At 40.1% G+C, this 19,711-nt stretch overlaps 1 protein-coding gene across 3 annotated transcripts; it reads left to right on the plus strand.

Moving 5' to 3' along the window:
- The first annotated feature begins 679 nt into the window (after positions 1–679).
- atg5 (ATG5 autophagy related 5 homolog (S. cerevisiae)) lies at positions 680–19,500 on the plus strand. Of its 3 annotated transcripts, none has more exons than XM_058418837.1 (8): positions 680–910; positions 2,923–3,076; positions 3,177–3,304; positions 3,533–3,611; positions 3,700–3,862; positions 5,134–5,228; positions 10,182–10,299; positions 17,379–19,500. In XM_058418837.1, the coding sequence occupies exons 2-8, from the start codon at positions 2,969–2,971 to the stop codon at positions 17,513–17,515; spliced, it is 828 nt and encodes a 275-aa protein (XP_058274820.1). In that variant the 5' UTR covers positions 680–910; positions 2,923–2,968; the 3' UTR covers positions 17,516–19,500. The 3 variants fall into 3 exon arrangements, with proteins under 3 accessions (XP_058274820.1, XP_058274819.1, XP_058274821.1); XM_058418836.1 differs by having other exon boundaries at positions 681–914; XM_058418838.1 differs by lacking the exon at positions 680–910 and adding an exon at positions 1,489–1,899.
- The last annotated feature ends 211 nt before the right edge of the window (positions 19,501–19,711 follow it).

Consider the following 19,711-nt stretch of genomic DNA (forward strand, 5'->3'; position numbering starts at 1 on the left):
ACCTTGGGTCCTGCCATCCATGTGGATGTAACTTTGACATGTACCACCTACCTAAGCATTGTTGCAGATCATGTACACCCTTTCATAGAAACGGAACTCCCTGATGACTGTGGCCTCTTTCAGCAGGATAACGCACCATGCCACAAAGCAAAAATGGTTCAGGAATGGTTTGATGAGCACAACAATGAGTTTGAGGTGTTGACTTGGTCTCCAAATTCCCATATCTCAATCCCATCAAGTATCTGTGGGATGTGCTGGACAAACAAGTCCGATCCATGGAGGCCCCACCTCGCAACTTACAGGACTAACATCTTGGTGCCAGATACCACAGCACAACTTCAGGGATCAATTGGAGTCCATGCCTTGGCTTTTGTTTTAGCAGCAAAAGGGGGGACCAACACAATATTACTCAGGTGGTCATAATATTATGCCTGATCGGTCTATGTTCAAACTTTGGAAATAGTTGCAGTTCCGGACATCGACCTCTAGATGGGGGTATTACATCCATCTTGTTTACAGGTTACCAAAACTTTGGCGAAGAAGAAAAAAGTGACTCTAGAGCTGAATCCAAAATCGGTACTTATCTGACTAGGTAGTGTGTGATGCACTCCGTCTAACGCACCCTAAGTAGTGCACTTGTATAGGGAACAAGTAGCAATTTGGGACGCGCCCAGGGTCTTATCTTGACACCTCGCTGCCAATGTATTTAGCTAGCTTTCGGTGCCTTCCTTTAGCTTTAGCCGAGTTAAAACCTGCAACCGAATCTACAACAGAGTTGTTTAGTATTTGCTGTAGAAGTAAATATTTCGCGAATAATTCTAACTAGCCATGTATACAGATATTTCTATTATTTTTCGCACCGCTTGTAAGTAAAGGAGGCTCGGGGTGTTGCGGATAAGAAGAAACGCTTGTAGGTAAGCGCGCGAGCTAACTAGGCTAATTAGCTTCGGCTAGCTTAGCTTCATTTAGGTTCAACGAGCGTTAATTCTTCCGCTACTTAGCGCGCTAGCTAGCAGTCTGCATAGGCATTCTAAAGTCATTATTATGCTCTTTATTCACAGACCGTAATTTAAAAAAAATAATTATTTGGTAAATAAACAACGTTTCGCGTATAGTTTTTAGTTTCGACAATAAAAACACGTCTGTTTATTTATCGAGCTCTAGTTAGGAAACGTGTTTTTGTTGTTAGTTACTCGGCTAACTAGCCTGCTAGCTGTGCCACACCTACCTTGTTTTACATTCCATCGTAAAAAAAAATAAGTGAAATAAATAGCTACAATAAATAAATACATTTAATTACACATTATTATTGTAACTTATTAGCCTACTAGAAATATAGAGTGTTGTGTATTTGGTGATATTTGGTATAACTTTATACCAAATATAAAGTTAAACTTCATAATATGCATTATTAAGTTAATTTTATGAAGTAAAGATTAAGTTAATGTTCATAATATGCAGAACTCACGACTAAATTCACGTTAAATGTGTTTAATGGTTCAGTATATTCGATATGAAGTGTCGTGTTTAGATCTGTTTCTGTGAAAAGTTGTATCCCCTGCTCTGACGTCACGGGGTCTGACTCCAGTGACGCTTGATAATAGGACTTAATAATAATAAGTCCTTATAGAAAGAAATGCTGTGTCCAGATTCAATAATTATACTAAAGTTGTGTACACAAAGGTGCACACGTTAGTGTACGGGGACGTGTTAACACGTAACAAGAGAACGTTGCTGCCTAAAAAAGAAGAAGATGGTACTCTGATTCACACGGTTATTAATCATACACGACAGTGATACAATATAATTCGATATTTAAGGCGTATCGCTGATGTTGGACTCATCCACCGTGTTCGCAGGTTGAAGTTGGCATCACAGAACTTCAGCGCAGACTGAATTGTGGGTAGTCAAGGATACACGCTTCGAAAAGAGAGATCTGAGATCATCTGAGATGTTTGGGACACACTAAATCCAACCTCAGTTACTATTTGGGATGAGTGACTGGGGACGCAACTCATTTCTTTTTCCCATTCACCATTTTCCGGCGATGTCATGTTACCAAGAAATCTTCTGTAGAGTAGCGGATAAAGTTCGAGAATGCAGCACAGTCATGCTTAGGGACATAGTTTAGATCAGAATGGTGCGTTTCCACTTTGTAGCTTGTGTTAGAAAAATCACATCGCGGACAAATGAATTATTAGAAGTGACCTAGGTGAAGCGCGGTACACTTTACTAATCATCAAACTTGAAGTATTTTTAGAGTATCGGTTGTCATTGTGATGCATTTATGGAGGACGTTTATCATAGGAAGTGGTTTTGTTATTATACACCAACCAGGCATAACATTATGACCACCTGCCTATGATTGGTCTTGGTCCCCCTTTAGCCCTGGCATGTTATGCACTGTGTATTCTGACACCTTTCTATCAGAACCAGCATTAACTTCTTCAGCAGTTTGAGCAACAGTAGCTCGTCTGTTGGATCGGATCACACGGGCCAGCCTTCACTCCCCACGTGCATCAATGAGCCTTGGCCGCCCATGACCTTGTCGCCAGTTCACCACTGTTCCTTCCTTGGATCACTTTTGATAGATACTGACCACTGCAGACCGGGAACACCCCACAAGAGCTGCAGTTTTGGAGATGCTCTGATCCAGTGGTCTAGCCATCACAATTTGGCCCTTCATCAAACTCGCTCAAATCCTTACGCTTGTCCATTTTTCCTGCTTCTAACACATCAACTTTGAGGATGAAATGTTGACTTGCTGCCTAATATATCCCACCCACTAACAGGTGCCATGACGAGGAGATAATGAGTCTTATTCACTTCACCTCTCAGTGGTCATGTTATGACTGATCAGTGTAAATAGCATGTTGAGCAGTGACCTGTGTTTTACTTGTAATTTTTTGTTTTTCTCAACAGTGGTAAACCTGAACATATCATATGTGTCACCTGGAGGGCTGCGATAATGGCAGATGACAAAGATGTACTTCGAGATGTGTGGTTCGGCCGGATACCGGCATGCTTCACACTTTACCCAGACGAAGTCACGGAGAGAGAAGCAGAACCGTTTTATGTGAGAATCACAAGCACTGTCTATTAGCCTGGGATTGGTACATTATTAGCCATGACTGTTTTCTAGCTAGCGTAATAATTTTCTATCCTCCTTCCTGTAGCTCCTCCTTCCGCGGGTCAGTTATCTGACACTAGTGACCGACAAGGTCAAGAAGCACTTTCTGAAAGTTGTCAAAGCTGAAGATGTAGAGGAAATGTGGTTTGAATATGAAGGCACACCTCTGAAATGGTAGGAAATCAGAGTTTCTGAATCTCTGCATGTGATGTGCTTCATTTGTTCAGATGAAAGTAGTCAGTTATTCAGCGATAAGTTTATAATAAACACTTACACATGTGCTCCACAAGGGGGCAGCAGAGACAAGGGTTTGTAATATTAAAGTAATGATTCTTGTTGCACTTCAGTTATATTATTTCTGTTTTGATTCCCTTTGTTCGGGTATTTGTTTGTGTTTTATAGGCACTATCCAATCGGCGTGTTATTTGATCTCCACGCTTCAAATACGGCTCTCCCCTGGAGCATCACTGTGCACTTTAAGGTATGCAATCTGCTCACACTAGCTTGCTTTTTTTTTTAACGCAGTTGCCAAGTAATTATTTATCTAATCATTATGATGCGCGTTACAGCATTTTCCTGATCGGGACTTACTCCGCTGCTCCTCGAACGCTGTCATAGAAGCTCATTTTATGTCCACTATTAAAGAAGCAGACGCATTCAAGCACAAGGGCCAGGTCATCAACGACATGCAGAAAAAAGATCACAAGCAGCTGTGGATGGGCCTGCAGAACGGTGAGTTATGTACCTTCCTTAGTAACGTCCGTCATGTTGTTTCTGTTAAGGGTTAGAGCATAAATTTGTGTATTAAAAAGGGACAAACAATGAAAGAGACCTGCACTGCTGAAACTCCAAACTGAGACTAGCAGAAGCTAAAGCAAGACACTTGGGGAAGAACAGAAACAGCTCGTTATCTAATTTTAAGATGAAAATACTCACTGTAGAAAGTGAAAAGGGCTGAACAGAGTTTCAGGGTACAACTGTCTCGCTGGAGGTTAGCTAGGAAGCATGTCATAAACAAGCTGACCTTGTATGTCTCCATAGAACAGGAAGAATAGACAGGGAGGGAAACCAGCACAGGAAAAAGGAGTGAAAGTTACAGTAGGAGGCCTGGGATTGTAACTTAATTCACCGTCTGAGACTCATCTCTGCTATTTCCTGCTTTCACCAGCTGCAGTCTAACAAAATCGTCAGCAAGTCCAAAATAACGACGCGCTCCCGCTGATTTCCCGCACGAACCAGATTTATATCTCTACGTTATCGTACATTACAGTGTTGAACACTCGATTCTGATTGGTCAGTTTGTTTAATTTTTTTTTAATAGAAGATCTGACAAGTGTCCAGAGTGTACATATATTATAATAATTTTTTTTATAGTAACACTTAAACAGGGAATTGTAAGTTGGACACACCACGTTAACAAGGGTCTGATATGTGATTTGGTGAAAAGACTTTTATTCCATGTTTATGGACGGAATCTCCAACAAAGTAAAAGTTTCATGGATTATTTTTGCTTGTTTTCTCCCTTATTAATGCTAAATGAGAGACATACGTTGTTTTTATAAGGAATTAATCATATAAGCAATCATTTGCTTTTGGGATAGTCAAATGTAACTATAAATAGATAAAAAGCATGATGTCTTTCATTAATAAAAACGGTGCACTCATTAGCAAATGGCTGTGTATGAGAGGAATAAAATGCTTAAAAAAAAACCGTTATTGGGAAATAATAAACTTTAGGGACTTTAGTGGGATGTGGTAAGGCCCTTAACCCACAAATGCTTGAGTATAAAATGAGATTAAATCCATAAGGGATGCCAGAAATGTAAAGTACAGGAACAGTAAATTAAAGGAAACATCGCTTATGAACATCCACTCTGCACTTGGATGTGAGAGAATCAACATGATCCTGATCCAAATGAACAGAAACCCTTTAACCCTGGAATTTATAGTTAGGTGTTTTTTGTTGTATTTTAGTAAATACATATGTTTGCTGTTTTCTACAGATAAATTTGACCAGTTCTGGGCCATGAACCGCAAGCTGATGGAATATCCAACGGAGGAGGGCGGCTTTCGCTACGTTCCTTTCAGGATATACCAGGTAATTTGTCTCATATACTGAAGTGAAGTTTATAACCACCATGACGAATTGGATTTACACACTGCAGTACACACTTCGCCAGTAGATGGCGCTCTCGCCTGTGTTTTTGCAGCTTGTCTTGAAGGAGAAAAAGAAAAGAAAACTTGTAGTATTTATTGAATATGAAATCATCACTGATGGAATTATTTAGGCCTGGAATAGACTTCACTGTCTAGAAAGCTGGCGTTTGATTTAAGACATCTGGCGCATGTTTATTCTTTAGTTTTCCTCTTCTGGGTCCCTGGAGACGATGCTAAATGATTGAAGAAGGAATTGCAAACCGCCCGCTCATAATATTGGAAAACCTTTAAACTAGACTCGTACTCCGCTTGTTTATTTATTAACTCGTATTTGCTTTGAGCGTAGATCCAGGTGGAGTAGGCCTGGAGCTTGAAAATACTTTCTAAAGTGATGTTTTATTACAGTTGCAAAGTACACAGCAACGTTTTCCTGAGGATGATATAAATCTTCTGATTCAACCTTCTGTTTTGACTTGTATACCTTTTAGATTTTTTACACAAAGCTGACATACTTCAGTTAATGCTCACCGAAAGCATCAATAATATATTATACATAAAAATTTCTAGCAAAAAGAATGCGCTTAATAAAAATAAAGACTACAGACATGACAGGTAATCTGTAGGGATGGTGCTCCTAATGTTTCTCTAATTTAAATGGCTTTCCAATTTACCCATAATCCTCCACACTGTTACTATGCCGACCGTCATCTGTTTACCTTCCTTGTCCAGGTATCATGCGAGTCATGCTGAGATATATCTCAAAATAAATAAACACTGCAAATTGATTGGTTAGCCGCTGTCACGCAGACGTCCTGATTAACTCTGACTGAATTCATGTCTCTACCAGCACAGAAATGTCCGCTTAAAGTCTAATAGTGGCTGCCCGCCAACCAAAATTTGTTACTCTTGGCAGGTTTAAACAAGGCAACATCACACTTTTAATCTGCCGTCTTCTCAGGTGAAGCTGCCTCCAAATGGCTTCCTGTTTGCAACCTTCATAGGATAGAATGTTAGAGCTGGACATCCTAACGAGTGCCTTCATGCACTGTGTAGAAATACATCTGAGATTCAGCCACAGGTCCACAGAGACGCACTGTGCTGTACTGATGTACATAATTAATTGTCAAGCCAAGTATCTGACTTCGCCGCTCTACTGAGTCGTACCTAATTTGTTTAAAATTAAGCTTATAATTGCTGATAATTAAGCTTATGATTATTTCCTCAGTTCATCTCAGACGGTGGCACTGGATCGATCCAAAACAATTTGGAAAAAAACACAATTTTAATTTTATATATGATATGATATGATATGATATATAATATAATATAATATAATATTTGGAGGAAATATGTACTACATTGACAAAAGTTTTGGGACACCCCTCCAAATCATTGAGTTCAGGGGTTATTTTTCAGGGTTTGGGCTCAGCCCCTTAGTTCCAGTGAAAGGAACTCTTAATGCTTCAGCTTCATACCAAGACATTTTGGACAATTTCGTGCTCCCAACTTTGTTGGAACATTTTGGGGATGACCCCTTCCTGTTCCAACATGACTGTACACCAGTGACCAAAGCAAGGTCCATAAAGACATGGATGAGTGAGTTTGGTGTGGAGGAACTTGACTGGCCTGCACAGAGTCCTGACCTCAACCCCATAGAACACCTTTGGGATGAATTAGAGTGGAGACTGAGAGCCAAGCCTTCTCATCCAACATCAGTGTCTGACCTCACAAATGCGCTTCTAGAGGAATGGGGTCAAAAATTCCCATAAACACACTCCTAAACCTTCCCAGCCTTCCCAGAATAATTGAAGCTGTTACAGCTGCAAAGGGGCGGTACAACTCCATATTACATTCATGTGCATTGGCAATACAGTGCAAGTAAAATAAGACTAATCAGTATTAATAATTAATATTTTCTGTTATTTACATATTTTTATAAGTTAATTGTTTAAAAATATTTGCTGCCAGTTCATTTTTCCCGACGGTTTGACATGCTGACTTTTTCTGCGATGTCACGTGATATCAGGTGACCTTAAATGGCTTACAGTTCTGAATCAAGGTCCATTTCTTATCCTGAGGCGAAAGTGTGTGTGCACGCCTTTGTGTGTAAATTAAATGACTTTTTGTGCATCAAAATGTAGTGTGCATTTTAAAAACGTTTGCAACCTCGTGACGACCCTCTTGAAGTTTATTAGGTTTATAGTACAATCTGGGATCACGTCATTAGGGTACACATGGCCATAATGTGAAGTAAAAATTTCTGCAGTAGGATTTTCAAGCAAAAAGCTGAATCTTTATTTGGGAACAAAAGGTCAGTCTGAAGCGTACCCTTGCTTGCACCCTGTGCTCGGATAAAGACTAACAACGCTTCATTGCACATGTGGTCTTCTGCCAGCTTGTGTGTCTGGGAACTGAAAAGAAAGTGTCTGCACACGCGGTATCACACTTCTCATCAGTATTAATAGGCCTCTATGCCGGTATTGTGCTCAATAATTGATTGTGCCCTTTTAAAAATGCATCAAAGTAGCTGTCACTTATCGCACTCTCTCCACTCAGGCCCTACAGTTCATCTCACGCAAGCAGCCGCTAACTCGCATGGTGAGTCAGGTTTTCTGGTAAGGCGATCTCGCAACGACGCATCCTAAGCCACCTTCTCTTCCTGGAGCTCGGGGATTTTAGTTACAGCTGCAACACCTGAGCCATCCATGTAGCCGGTTTCCTTTTCACACTATTTCACACCGTTGGCTTGTATTGTTAGTTAGCCTGCTGGTTGTCGGTCGCTGACTCCATGTGAAACCGGCGAGAAAAACTGAACCTCGTCCAACACTCGACACCTCAGAGTTCAAAAGGCAAGGCCTTGCATGGAAGGAGCTTTTCTTTTTTTATTATTATTATTATTATTTCCAACCATGCTTTCTTAATTCACATTCGAAGTTGTTTCTAATGCAAATGAACACAGACTGTAATTTAAGACAGCTGTCAGAAAGTTCAGTTTTATAATTAGTCCCCTAACTGAAAAACTAATCTACATGGAAATGTATCCTTTACCCTCCTGCGTATGCAAATCTTTCTTCTAGCGATCATACAAATTTTTATAACTGATGTAAAATCTTTTTACTCAGGCTTTTGAAGAGCCTCGGTTTAATATTCATTTTTGCATTTCTGTTCTAATATTTATTTTATGTACTGTAACTGCACTTCGCTCAGCGTTTGTTTCACTGAATATTTTTGGATGTTGTTGTTGTTGTTGCTATATGTTTGTTTGTTTTAAAAGAAAACAAAAGGACTTTTCCTTTGTGGATCCCTCTGTGGATTTGGTTACAACACAGGATGAATCCGGTTCTCACACAAATATTGCTAGACACTGTTTAGTCATGGCACAGTACAAGCATGAAGCTGGATAACGCATGCCCTGTCACGATGATGTGGGGATCCCCGGCTTCCCGCTCAGCCTGCAGCCGGGGGCGGATCTGGCACATCTGTACGATTACAAATCCTCGAATAGTTAATCATTTTCTCCTATGACTTGCCCGATAATGGGGAACAAGGGAGTGCAACTGTGAAATGGACTTACTGAGTTGGAAAGAAAACTGCTATTTTTTCTTCTTTTTTTAGCTACTGGTGTAAATGTCACTTAAAGCTGATCTTATCAAAATTTTTGGCTCCTCATGTTCTAGCGATGTCAATAAAATATCTGATCAGAGTTCTAGCGGTAGTGAAGATACAGATGTCTATCCAATCAGGAAAAAGAGGTGTCTTTACTGTGCTGTACAGTCAGTCTTGTTGCTTCTCCTCAGGCTATAAGATTCGGGAATCGGTGAAATGATTGCTTTGCTTAAAAGAGAATGGCTGATAACGGCGTTGAGTTTCAAAACAACTAGGGTTTATTAACTTGACTCTGACTACCTTTTACGTCTCTTGCTGGCGTCCTGACATTTAGAGCATTAGGATTATTCTCTTTATTCTGCTAAATTACACGAAATTAACCCTACTATCCACAGGAAACCAATCCCTCACTTTTCAAGTAGACTTGACCAAACAGTGTACACAAGGTGCCGCATTGGCCACACGAGACTCACCCATGGCCACCTGCTAAAAGGGGAAGAACCACCACTATGTCAAGCCTGCAAAATACCTACATCAGTAAAACACATTCTACTCCACTGCCCTGCCCTGAGCAGAAATTTTATTCAGAAGACACTTTAGAAAATATCTTCAAGACAGCTCCACCGTACAAGATTCTGAACTTCTTAACAAGCATAAACCTCAAAAAACTTATATAAACCCTTCTTGCTATCTTGCATATCAATGTAACCCTGTCTATTGAATATCACTCTGTTTTAACTACATTCAAACTTTTGCCATAATATAGCCATTGAAGCTAACAAGGCATTAAAAAATAAAAAAAAATCATCTCTTTATTCTGCTGAAATGATCATGACCGAGGTCTGCTCTCTTTCTTATTCACAGCGAGAACTCTTTGTAATATGGAATTCATTTCTACATTAATTTTCGAAACTCTCACACGATCAGTGACGCTCATGTGAACAAGAAGAGTATTTCAAAATTATAAACACAATTGAATACAAATGTGCAAGCTCGGGGCTGTTGCATGAGGAATTGATCCACACATGGAACCCATATTAGAGCTTAAGGACCCATTAGTTTTGGCAGGTTTATATGTTTTTAATTTATTTATTGAACCTTTTTTGTTAATTTGTTCTTAAAGAGGAAATGTTGTATCAGAAATTACACTTTCGGATTCAACTTTAGTTTAGACACCGCTTTTTCCTTTAATTTGTCCCGGTTGCTGTTTATTTCTAATAGGAGAGAGTGTAAAGATCTGCTGGAAGAACTTGCACATCACCATTGACTATTTGTGTCTCTGCCGTAGACGCTGAGTGACAGGCCGTTCATCCAGAAGCTGTTCCGGCCTGTTTCTTCCGAAGGCCACGCTCTCACCCTAGGAGATCTGCTCAAAGAGATGGTCCCTGCTGCCATATGTCAGGATGGTAAGTCATCACAGTTACTTAGACTCACACACACACACACACACACATTGGTGTTTGATGGTAAACGATGGTATTTTCTAAGATGTTTTGTTTGACGAGAAGTTCAAAGAAACGCCATAAAGCGTCATCCTTTTTTATTGTGCAGCAGCCCTTCTCAGATTTAATCCGAAGATTATAGATATGCGTGACAAAGAGAGTGAGTGAAGAAGAAAACAGAAGAAATAAGAAAGAGTGCAGGAGGTATGAATAAGGGTCAGAGCCAAAACAGGAGCTGTGTGGCTTTCTCCTCAGAGGAAGTCAGATGTGTTCCACCATGCAGGCTGTCCAATCTGCGGGTGCTGTGTTCCTCACTGCTATTGTCCTCTTATCTGAAACGGCAGATGAAAGTAAAGGGACCACTACACACACACAGACACACACAGACGAAAACACATACACGCTCTCCATTTCTCCCAGCAGTGGTATTACAGTGAAAGTGCCTTTGCTGTTTGTTTGGGTTCCTTCACTTCCATGTGGAGGAGATGGAGGACGCAGATAAGTGGTGTGTTTAGATCATGGGGGGAAAATAGAGTTCTGCCTCATACACTCTTTACAAATACAGGATAATCTGTGACTCCCGTGTCTAATGGATGTAACTTTTGAGGAGTAATGCTGTATTTTCTGGTGATAAGTGGTCAACCAATCCCTTCCCGTACATTTTATATTTATAGCTCATGGAACAGCTTTGATGTCAGCAAAACCTCAAGGATGACTTAGTACAACACGCTGGGCTAATTTAGCCGGGGATTCCCACGGAGAAAACAGCAAGACGGGGCCAAGAATGCTGTTCGCCCACCAATGCTAAGATCAACAATTGCTGTTAATTAGCATCTGGCCTCAGACACAAAAGAGCACTCTATTCATTTAGCTGTAAGCAGTTTTAAGTGGATGAGCAGAGACATGCAGCCGAGTGCACCATCTCCTACGCTTTTCAGCATGTGAGATTTCAAAACGTCAACAAGCCAGTCTTTGAGATTTGAGAAATCCCCATGCTTTTATAAGTCAGTCGGAACAGTGAAAGATTTTTTTTTGTTGTTTGTTTTATTTTTAAATATTTTTAACCATGGTCTAAGAAACTGAGCAATGGTGGTATTATTTCAAATAAATGATTTGCTCAGAAAAGCCCCCGCCCATCAGACCTTCACATCAGCCTACGCTCTTAGTGGGGAAACCTACAGCTGGCCCACCCACCTCTGTGCAGTCTTTATCACTACTGAGCTGTCGATCTTCACAGCACACTAAGAGCGTGCTCTCTTTCAGAGCTCTCGGGCTGAGTGTGTGTGACAGAGATGGGGCATTCCAGTCCGCCGCGCGGAGTATTTTGCTGATCGTCTCAGACCATAGCAGTGGAAAAGGGTCACTCTTAGAACAGCATTACAGCTTGGAATAAACAAGTCAGATTTATTCAGAATTGCTGTGGGTTCACAGCGTCTCATCCTAAATGCCGTGTTTCGTGCTCGGCGCGTACAGCTCATACAGCTCGACCTCTCGGGCCGTGTAAATGGGCAGAAACGAGGAGTTGCGGTTTGAACAAATAAAGTGTTGGCCATGCTTGAGCAGGAACATTGTAATGTTTGGCCTCTCGGCTCTGCAGCACTCCACCGCAGTGTGCTGTATGTATCGACCTCAAGGCACAGCTAGAGAAAGCAGTTAAACTTGCTGCTTTTCTGAGGCCTTTTCTTTTTCCTTTGGCATTTATGATTAGCATCTGGATCCAATGATTCAATGTCTGTTGAATGAAGAGTCTGTCTTAGAACATATTTCTGCCTTAGCAAAAGTTTGAAGTGACAGTTTATATGAATACTTATATTTTTATGACATTTTTTTAAAATATATTTTATATGAATATTTGTAGCTCTTTATCCTATTTTAAATGATTGCGTCTGAAGTATTGCCAGATGTTTTAATCTTCATCACATATGTGAGAATCCATATCGGCCAATTCCAGTAACTAGTTTTCTTTCTGAACCTCCACCACCTTATTTATCTATCTATTTATTTATATATCTATTTATTTATCTATTTATTTATTTATTTTAAGAGAAGTAAATTGGCAGTACAGTTTTGTGTGCTCTTGCACTATCCTTGTAAAAATTTAGAATTTTCAGATTAAATGGTAGGGAAAAAAAACACAGAACATACGAAAGAGGAGAAAATATTAAATTTGACCATAAAAACAAAGAATAAATAGGTCTAACTCCATTATGGCAATGATCATTAGAAAGTCAATTATAGTTCTGTCACAATATTTACAGTCTGTGACAGTCATCAAAAGTATGTGTGTGTGTATATATATATATATATATATATATATATATATATATATATATATATATATATATATATATATAATATTAAATTTTATATTATTTTATTAATTAATATATTAATTTTATATATAATATATATATATATATATATATATATATATATATATATATATATATATATATATATATATATGTTGTTATTATTATTATTTTTTTTTCACAAATTAATTCATTTTTCCCTCTTTATTGTTTGTGTTTTTACTTTTCACACCTTCCTCCCCTGGATCTTTTTTTTTCTTTAAGTTGTTAAGTCTATTAATTGCCAAAAAAACCTGACCCTTAGCACTGTAGCTTTGCCTTTTAGCTCTCATTTCCATAGATGTGCTACTCATCTCAGCAATCTATTGGTCCAGGAGGAGGTGATGGGTGGGGCCAAGCAGAAGATGTGTCAGCAGTTTTACTGCAATCAGTTTTACTGATTAACCAAGCAGGTGGGAGGAGGCTCAAAATGACAAACCGCTCCATTGAATACTCATATTGTTTACACGTCAAAAAAAAGTAAGCTTTCAGCTTTTTGTGGCCTCATTTGTGATGGTGTTGAACCAGACCTCCAAGTCTACTGGCTTGGCACAAGCTGTAGTTTTGAATAGACGGATGTTCTCTAGACACAAACCTATCTCCCACTCATATAAGCGCTAATAAGATAAAAATATCCACGTTTATTCAGAGATAAAATGACTGTTTACTCCAAAAAGGCTGTGTTCTCCCAGCAAAACGCTGAAGGAATAACCATGACGTACTCCCTTCTAGATTAGGCTTTTGTGTTGCCAGTTCATCTCTGTACTCCATGACTTCAGGTTTCAGTTCTGTTATGCCTCTTCTGCTTGTAAGCGAGAAAACTTCGATAAACAAGTAGTAAGACTGTTCAGTAGAACCGGAGCTGTTGGTGCTTGTCAATGCATTCCAGGTATAGGCCTCAAAGAAGACGATCCTTCCATCATTTTATTTAAGTTGTAATTCTATAGAAAGCTTACTCACCGAGGGAAGGCTGTGTCATTCAGTCCAGGTGTAAGCATTTTTACAGCTCTATTGCGGTGCTGTGTGACCATTGTCATCTGTGCCTACAGTCAACGGGCCGCTGATGCCACATCCCTTCCCGCTGGTTTTTACGGTTTCCTGTTTCGGCGATGTCACCACTTACTCTGAGTAAACGAAGTCAACAGGTGTTGTGAAATCTCAAACTTTCAACCGCCTGCACAGCATGATGGTTTCGAATACTGAGAAATTTTTACCCAGTCGTGTACTAAAGGGACCCATTCTCATTGGGTTCAGTGTTACCGGTTTCAAAATGTATAGAAAAGAAAACTAGTGGGTAGAAAAAAAAGCTCTGATGACTTTAATTAGCATTGACCTGATTGTCTTCAGACTACGTGCTGTATAGTTTCATGCAGAAAAATCTCACCGAAATAATAATTCTTCACTCCTACCATGAGCCCGTTTCTTTTCAGACCAAGTGCATGTTTTTTGGAACGCTACGAAATTGATACCAACACCGAAATGAGTAATCTACTAGTATTAATCAATCGGAGAGATTAAAAAAGCTCCCGTTTTTTTTTCCCCGGTTTATGTATTGACCACAAAAAGCGCTGGTTGATTTTGAACGGTTTTGTTTCTTCATGAGTGAATGAGCACAGCATTGGACCAGTACATGTTATTAGTAATGGTATTGACGCATCCTTTTTTGGTGGAACAGCAGCATCATAAATATCTTGGCACACAGTAGCGTTTTCTCTTATTCAATTGAGTTCAGGTTACTGTCTGGGGTTTGGGGGGTGCTTTCTGTGCATGTTCCCCCATGTTCTCTCTGGTTTCTACCACATCCTGAAAACCTGTCAGTAGGTGGTGTGGTTAAACCAGATTGTCCCTATGTGTTACCGCGTGTATAAGGTTCCCTGTGAGGAACCGGCATCCCATCGCTTCCACGGATGTATTCAGAATCCACCACGACTTGAACCAGGAAAAGCAATAGCTGAATGTGAATGAGTCATGTGCTGTCAATATCAACAATATCGATGCAAATAAACACCAAAAACGCTGATGGGGTGAGAGACGGAGGGAATCTGACAGCGAATTAAATCACAGTTTGGTTTCACATTTACAAAGACCAGTCATTTTAAACACTTTTATTTCACCTTGGAACGGTGTCCAGGTTTCACACTGTCAGTGAAATCCGCCAATATAAGTCCACTGTTAAAAATGTAAAATGGTCCATGAAGAAAATGCTGATGGATCTCGTGGGTGTGGGTGGGTGTGTGTGTGTGTGTGTGGGTGTCTGTGCTGACTTTAGGATCCACTGTATGACCGTGTTATTTCTTTACTCTCAGTGAATTCCCCCTTTGTGTCATACTGAGAGTGATTTGAGGGGAAGGCACCCACCCTCCGAAAGAGAAAATATGAGAGTTAACTACAAGAGAAAAGCTGTTACACCGCCCTTCAACTTTTACTCTCTGTTTTCAGGTATTGTGGTTTGACGATTGCGGAACATTATGCGGCTCTTCCTGTTACTTTCTCCGTCTGAAAAGGAATCTGTTTGGAATCAGTTCTTGAACAGATCCAGCTCGTTTGAGATCGATTAATCGACATGTCATAAATGGTTTTTATTCCCTCTGATAACGTATAGATAAGGTTATCGTGAGTAGTCGTTAAATAGTCCTGTTTTGGCTCTTCGTTGATTTACTTCCGTTTAACCTTTCTGTCTCAGTGTTGGGCCGTGTTTAACGGCCAAACCGCCCTTATAACGGTTATCTTGTTATGATGTGTATGTGTATTTTAGTTTTGGGATTAAAACAGTCAGGCTGTTAGTCATAATGAGTGGCTCGAGCTCCGCCCCTTGCTTTACACTAAATTTAAAGTTTGGTATGAGTGGACAATAGGGTGTGGCCTTCAAGAGTCTGACGCCAACTTTATCCTGTTCGTGTCTCCTTCGTTGTTCTCGCTCTCGGTGCCCTAGCGTTAACCCCAGGGCCAATCCATGGCTTATAGCTAGAAGTTGTCACAGGTTGATGGATGGAGTCTGATTACCAAGACACGATGTGCGTGTGTATGTGTCTGGGTGTGGGTGTTAATTACAGGCTGCTACGGCGGAACACTCGGATGAGAATTGGCCATAAAACAGTCAATCGCCAACATGTTCAACACTGTGGATGACTCAACGTCCACGATATGATCTTCAGCTTTCATCCTATAGGCCCATTATAGCGATATAATATCAGTGTCATAATAAATGATGTCATGTATATGTTTCTGGTACAGCACTGGCACTGTGATACTGATTTGCTGAAATTGTACAATAGTTGTACAACACACGGAAGTGTGGTTTTGTAGGTCATACTTACCAGTTCAGATATTATCAAAATAAAGCAGAAAATATAGGAGATGTTATCCTGAATTGGAAAAAAATTAGCAGTTCACTGAACGTAAAAGGTGTTTAAAAAGAAAATAATGTGAGTTCGGGTCCAGGATACACATTTAGATTTAACCCTATAAAACATTCACCACAATAAAAAAGAAATTCAAGAGCTCAAGCACATTTCCACTGGAGGAACCAAGACTGAGCTCTAGTTCCTGGGCTATATTTTCAAGGAACTTTCTAGATTCTTATCCAAAAGTCTGTGTTTTTCCGTGGATCAGGAATCACTATTGTGGTAGTGTCATTTTTTTTTTTTTGGTCAAATATGAACTTGATAAAAATGACCAACCCTCCTTCTTCTTCTTTTTTTTTTTTTAAAACAATCAAACAATTGCTAGTGTTTTGTTTTTTGGAAATGTATTTAAAATGATAATAGAGATGTAGTAATGCATGTAAAATGCTATTAGTCTGAAGTCAAATTCACACAGGAAAGTAAAATCGCTAAAATAAGAATAGCCGGTCTTAAGCTCCTTTAAATTTCTTGTGCTGCTGTAAATCAGCAACTCATTGAAACGTCAGTTCCGTCGTTCTGTATGCTTGAAACTCGTTCCAGAGCTTGGTGACGGAAACATTAAGTTTCCCGAACCTCGGTGGAAACTTGTGGAACACGTACAGGATATAGGCCTCAGGACGGGTCGGTTCAAGCTGGAGCCGATCACTGTTCGGGTCAGCAGTAGAAGAAGGTCATCCAGTGTACACGTCGGTGGCTGAGTCGGCGTTTTGCTCTCCCCCTTCTGCATTAGCTGCTTAACCTCACCTCCTTCCCGTAGGTCAGCGGGCTAATGTTCCTGCCTCCAGCATTCACCCTCAACTTTCCAGCATGAGCTCAGCGCTGATCGTCATGAGGAAAGATGATTGAGAGACAGTGGCTGTTGTGCTTTTTCCAGCACAAACACTGGAGCTATTCATGACGTTATCCAGGAGACCCGGGCCAGATTCTCAGATTTTTTTTTCCCTCACCAGCTTGTAATCCAGAAAGCAACGTATATGTAAAATATTACAGCATTTGTTTCTTCTTCAGAAGAAATTTGAAATGCTTTACTTTCAATATTTAAAAAAATGAGCATGCACAGACTCACTGGAGGAGAGGGAGACTCATTAGTCCTTGTCTGTGACCATTTGAACCCCTGAGTGCCCCCCTGTTCTTCAGACAAAATGATGGATGGAGGACTTGCAGGCACATTTAGAAAAGGAGGAAAATGGACACTTCACTGACCGACAGGCTGATAAGTCACTCACAGTTCATCTGTTCATCCAATAATCTCTCTCTCTCTCTCTCTCTCTCTCTCTCTCTATAATAGATGATCCAAAGAAATACCAAGTGGTGATTCATGGCATTGAGCCGCTGTTTGAGACGCCCATCCAGTGGCTCAGCGAGCACCTCAGCCATCCAGACAACTTCCTTCACATCTGCATCGTCCCAGCGCCAAGCGACTGAACCCCTCTACTGCCCAGGTGGCCCAAAAGCGCCTCTTCTGCTCCCGTCATCCAGGAAGGACCCTTCCAGAATAGTTTATTCACTTTCTCACACTTCGCACAGTCTCATTTGCCTTCCTGGCCTGCCACACCCACTGCTACCAGATTTGGAGGAATGGAAATAATGTTTTTTTCTTGTGCATGCCTTAGGGATGTAAATTACTCTACTGACACTCTCAGTATCCAAGTGTTATTACCTTGGTTTTTTTTATGTGACAAATTTAGCCTGCTAGTGACTACAGTGTACTCAGAAATGTTGTCATTATCTCTTTTTCACATGATTTACATCCCTGGTATGCATCTCTCTCTCTCTCTCTCTCTCTCTCTCTCTCTCTCTCTACATGTTGCCTTACAACTCACTCATTGTTACACTGGGACGATGAGTTGGCACACTCCTGATTCTGCCCTGGTTTTGCTGGTAGACTAATGTCCCTGGGTCAAAAAGGCTGGAGTTTAGATTTTGATCAGCCAATAATCTTTGTTTCCATACGGTGCTCTGAATAAAATAAGAAATTCAGCATCAACCTTAACACTACATTAAGAAATAACGTTAAGTAGCTAGGTTTGTTTTTATAATAATACCCAGTAACAGTTCACTAGAACGCTAGCTAGCATTAGAGGATAAACTAGTCTACCAGGCCAGGTAAAGCTCCAAGGTCTTTTCCCAATCCAATGTATTTGTTCCCTAGAGACCAAATGTTAGTTAGGTCTTAGTCTGTAACAATGCATGCAACATGAAACAAAGACCAAAAAATGGGGATGACTTCCTGGGTACTCTTGTAGAAGCAGGAAAGCTTTTTGGCAGTTGCCTGTTGATTCAGAAAACATGCTTACAGAAAGTGTTTTCTTTTTCAGGCCATTCTATTTGTCTCAGGTGCTCAGGATGCTCATATATCCAGCCCTGTATTATAGCGATGCCATACGATCAAGTTTGCGATTGGCTGATCAGATATACGGTAAGCTCCGCCCTCATTTTCCCAGGGACAGCAGTGATTTCGCGACATCACGATGGTGCACATTTTGCAGTATTTTTTTCAGCAGCTAACTAACACAATAATTCTTCATCCGGATCTTCACTCACTAAATCCCCCATGTCCCAGGGGTGCAAAGTTAATTCCCAGGTTTTATAGGCATGCACAGGGGGTTAAAAGAGGTGTGAAATTCACAGATGGAATTGTCCTGTCCTGAATTCCAAAATTCCTATGTGTAGGCGCAACCGGAAATGTCCTACAACCAGTTGATTTAATTAACCCTAATCTAAACTGATCTAACATCATACACATATAAAGACATAATGTGGGGCGTTCTCATGTCTTGTCTTTTTTTCTTTTTTTTTTTGTAATAAACACGACTGCCTGTTCGTCTGTTGCGGTTAACTCCAGATATCCATCATAAGAGAACTGCAGCATGATCTCCTGTTTGGAATCTCAGTACGTATAGAGATTTATAAAATTGTAACCCATTGCAGCTGATACAGCACAGTATTTAAACAGCTCTGATTATACAGCCGCTAGACAGAACTGTTTAGGCTGGCAACATTTGTTTGTGTTTATTTCGTTCGGAGGGGACGTGACGGAGGAGGTTGAAGCAGGGAGCAGACGATTAGCAGCTGAGAGTGATTATTCGCTTATAGGAATAAGTGAGTGTACACTCTCAGACAGATGGGGAGAGCGAATACTTCAAACCGCACCAGGTCACTTCTCAGCAAACTGACTGGAAGACCTTGGGGAATTTTTTGTTTGTTTGTTTGGTAATTGATATCCAGATGTGAGCACTTCATTGATTGTAATTAATCTGCTGAAATATTAGTACTGAAATCTATCCATTCTTTCAGAACAAATGTGATCAAATGGATTTTTCTTATTAGATTTTCTTTTCATGCTGTGGCTTGCTTTTCTGTCTTTTGCTACTTAACTTTAAAAAAAAAAAAAAAAGAAAGCTAAATAATATATGATTAAACAATATTTTGTAATGAAATAACTTTGTCTTCGATTCAATCCTGGCATGTGGGGTGAAGATGCAGAAAATAAAGGGACAAAATATCCATAAAAATATTATTATCCAACCGTCATTATTATACATCTTTTAATCAAGTGAACAAAATCACTAACTCACCTTGGAGAGATTCAGTCTTAACCATGTCATGTTTCTTTTCTTC

Source organism: Hemibagrus wyckioides, linkage group LG20 (genome assembly GCF_019097595.1).
Source record: "Hemibagrus wyckioides isolate EC202008001 linkage group LG20, SWU_Hwy_1.0, whole genome shotgun sequence".
NCBI lineage: Eukaryota > Metazoa > Chordata > Actinopteri > Siluriformes > Bagridae > Hemibagrus > Hemibagrus wyckioides.

Bases quoted from the DNA above. Each gene is read 5' to 3' on its own strand.
- atg5 (XM_058418837.1), top strand. From the start codon at position 2,969: ATGGCAGATGACAAAGATGTACTTCGAGATGTGTGGTTCGGCCGGATA. The intron at 3,077-3,176 runs GTGAGAATCACA...TCCTTCCTGTAG, and splicing joins GAGAAGCAGAACCGTTTTAT to CTCCTCCTTCCGCGGGTCAG. The intron at 5,229-10,181 runs GTAATTTGTCTC...TCTCTGCCGTAG, and splicing joins TTCCTTTCAGGATATACCAG to ACGCTGAGTGACAGGCCGTT.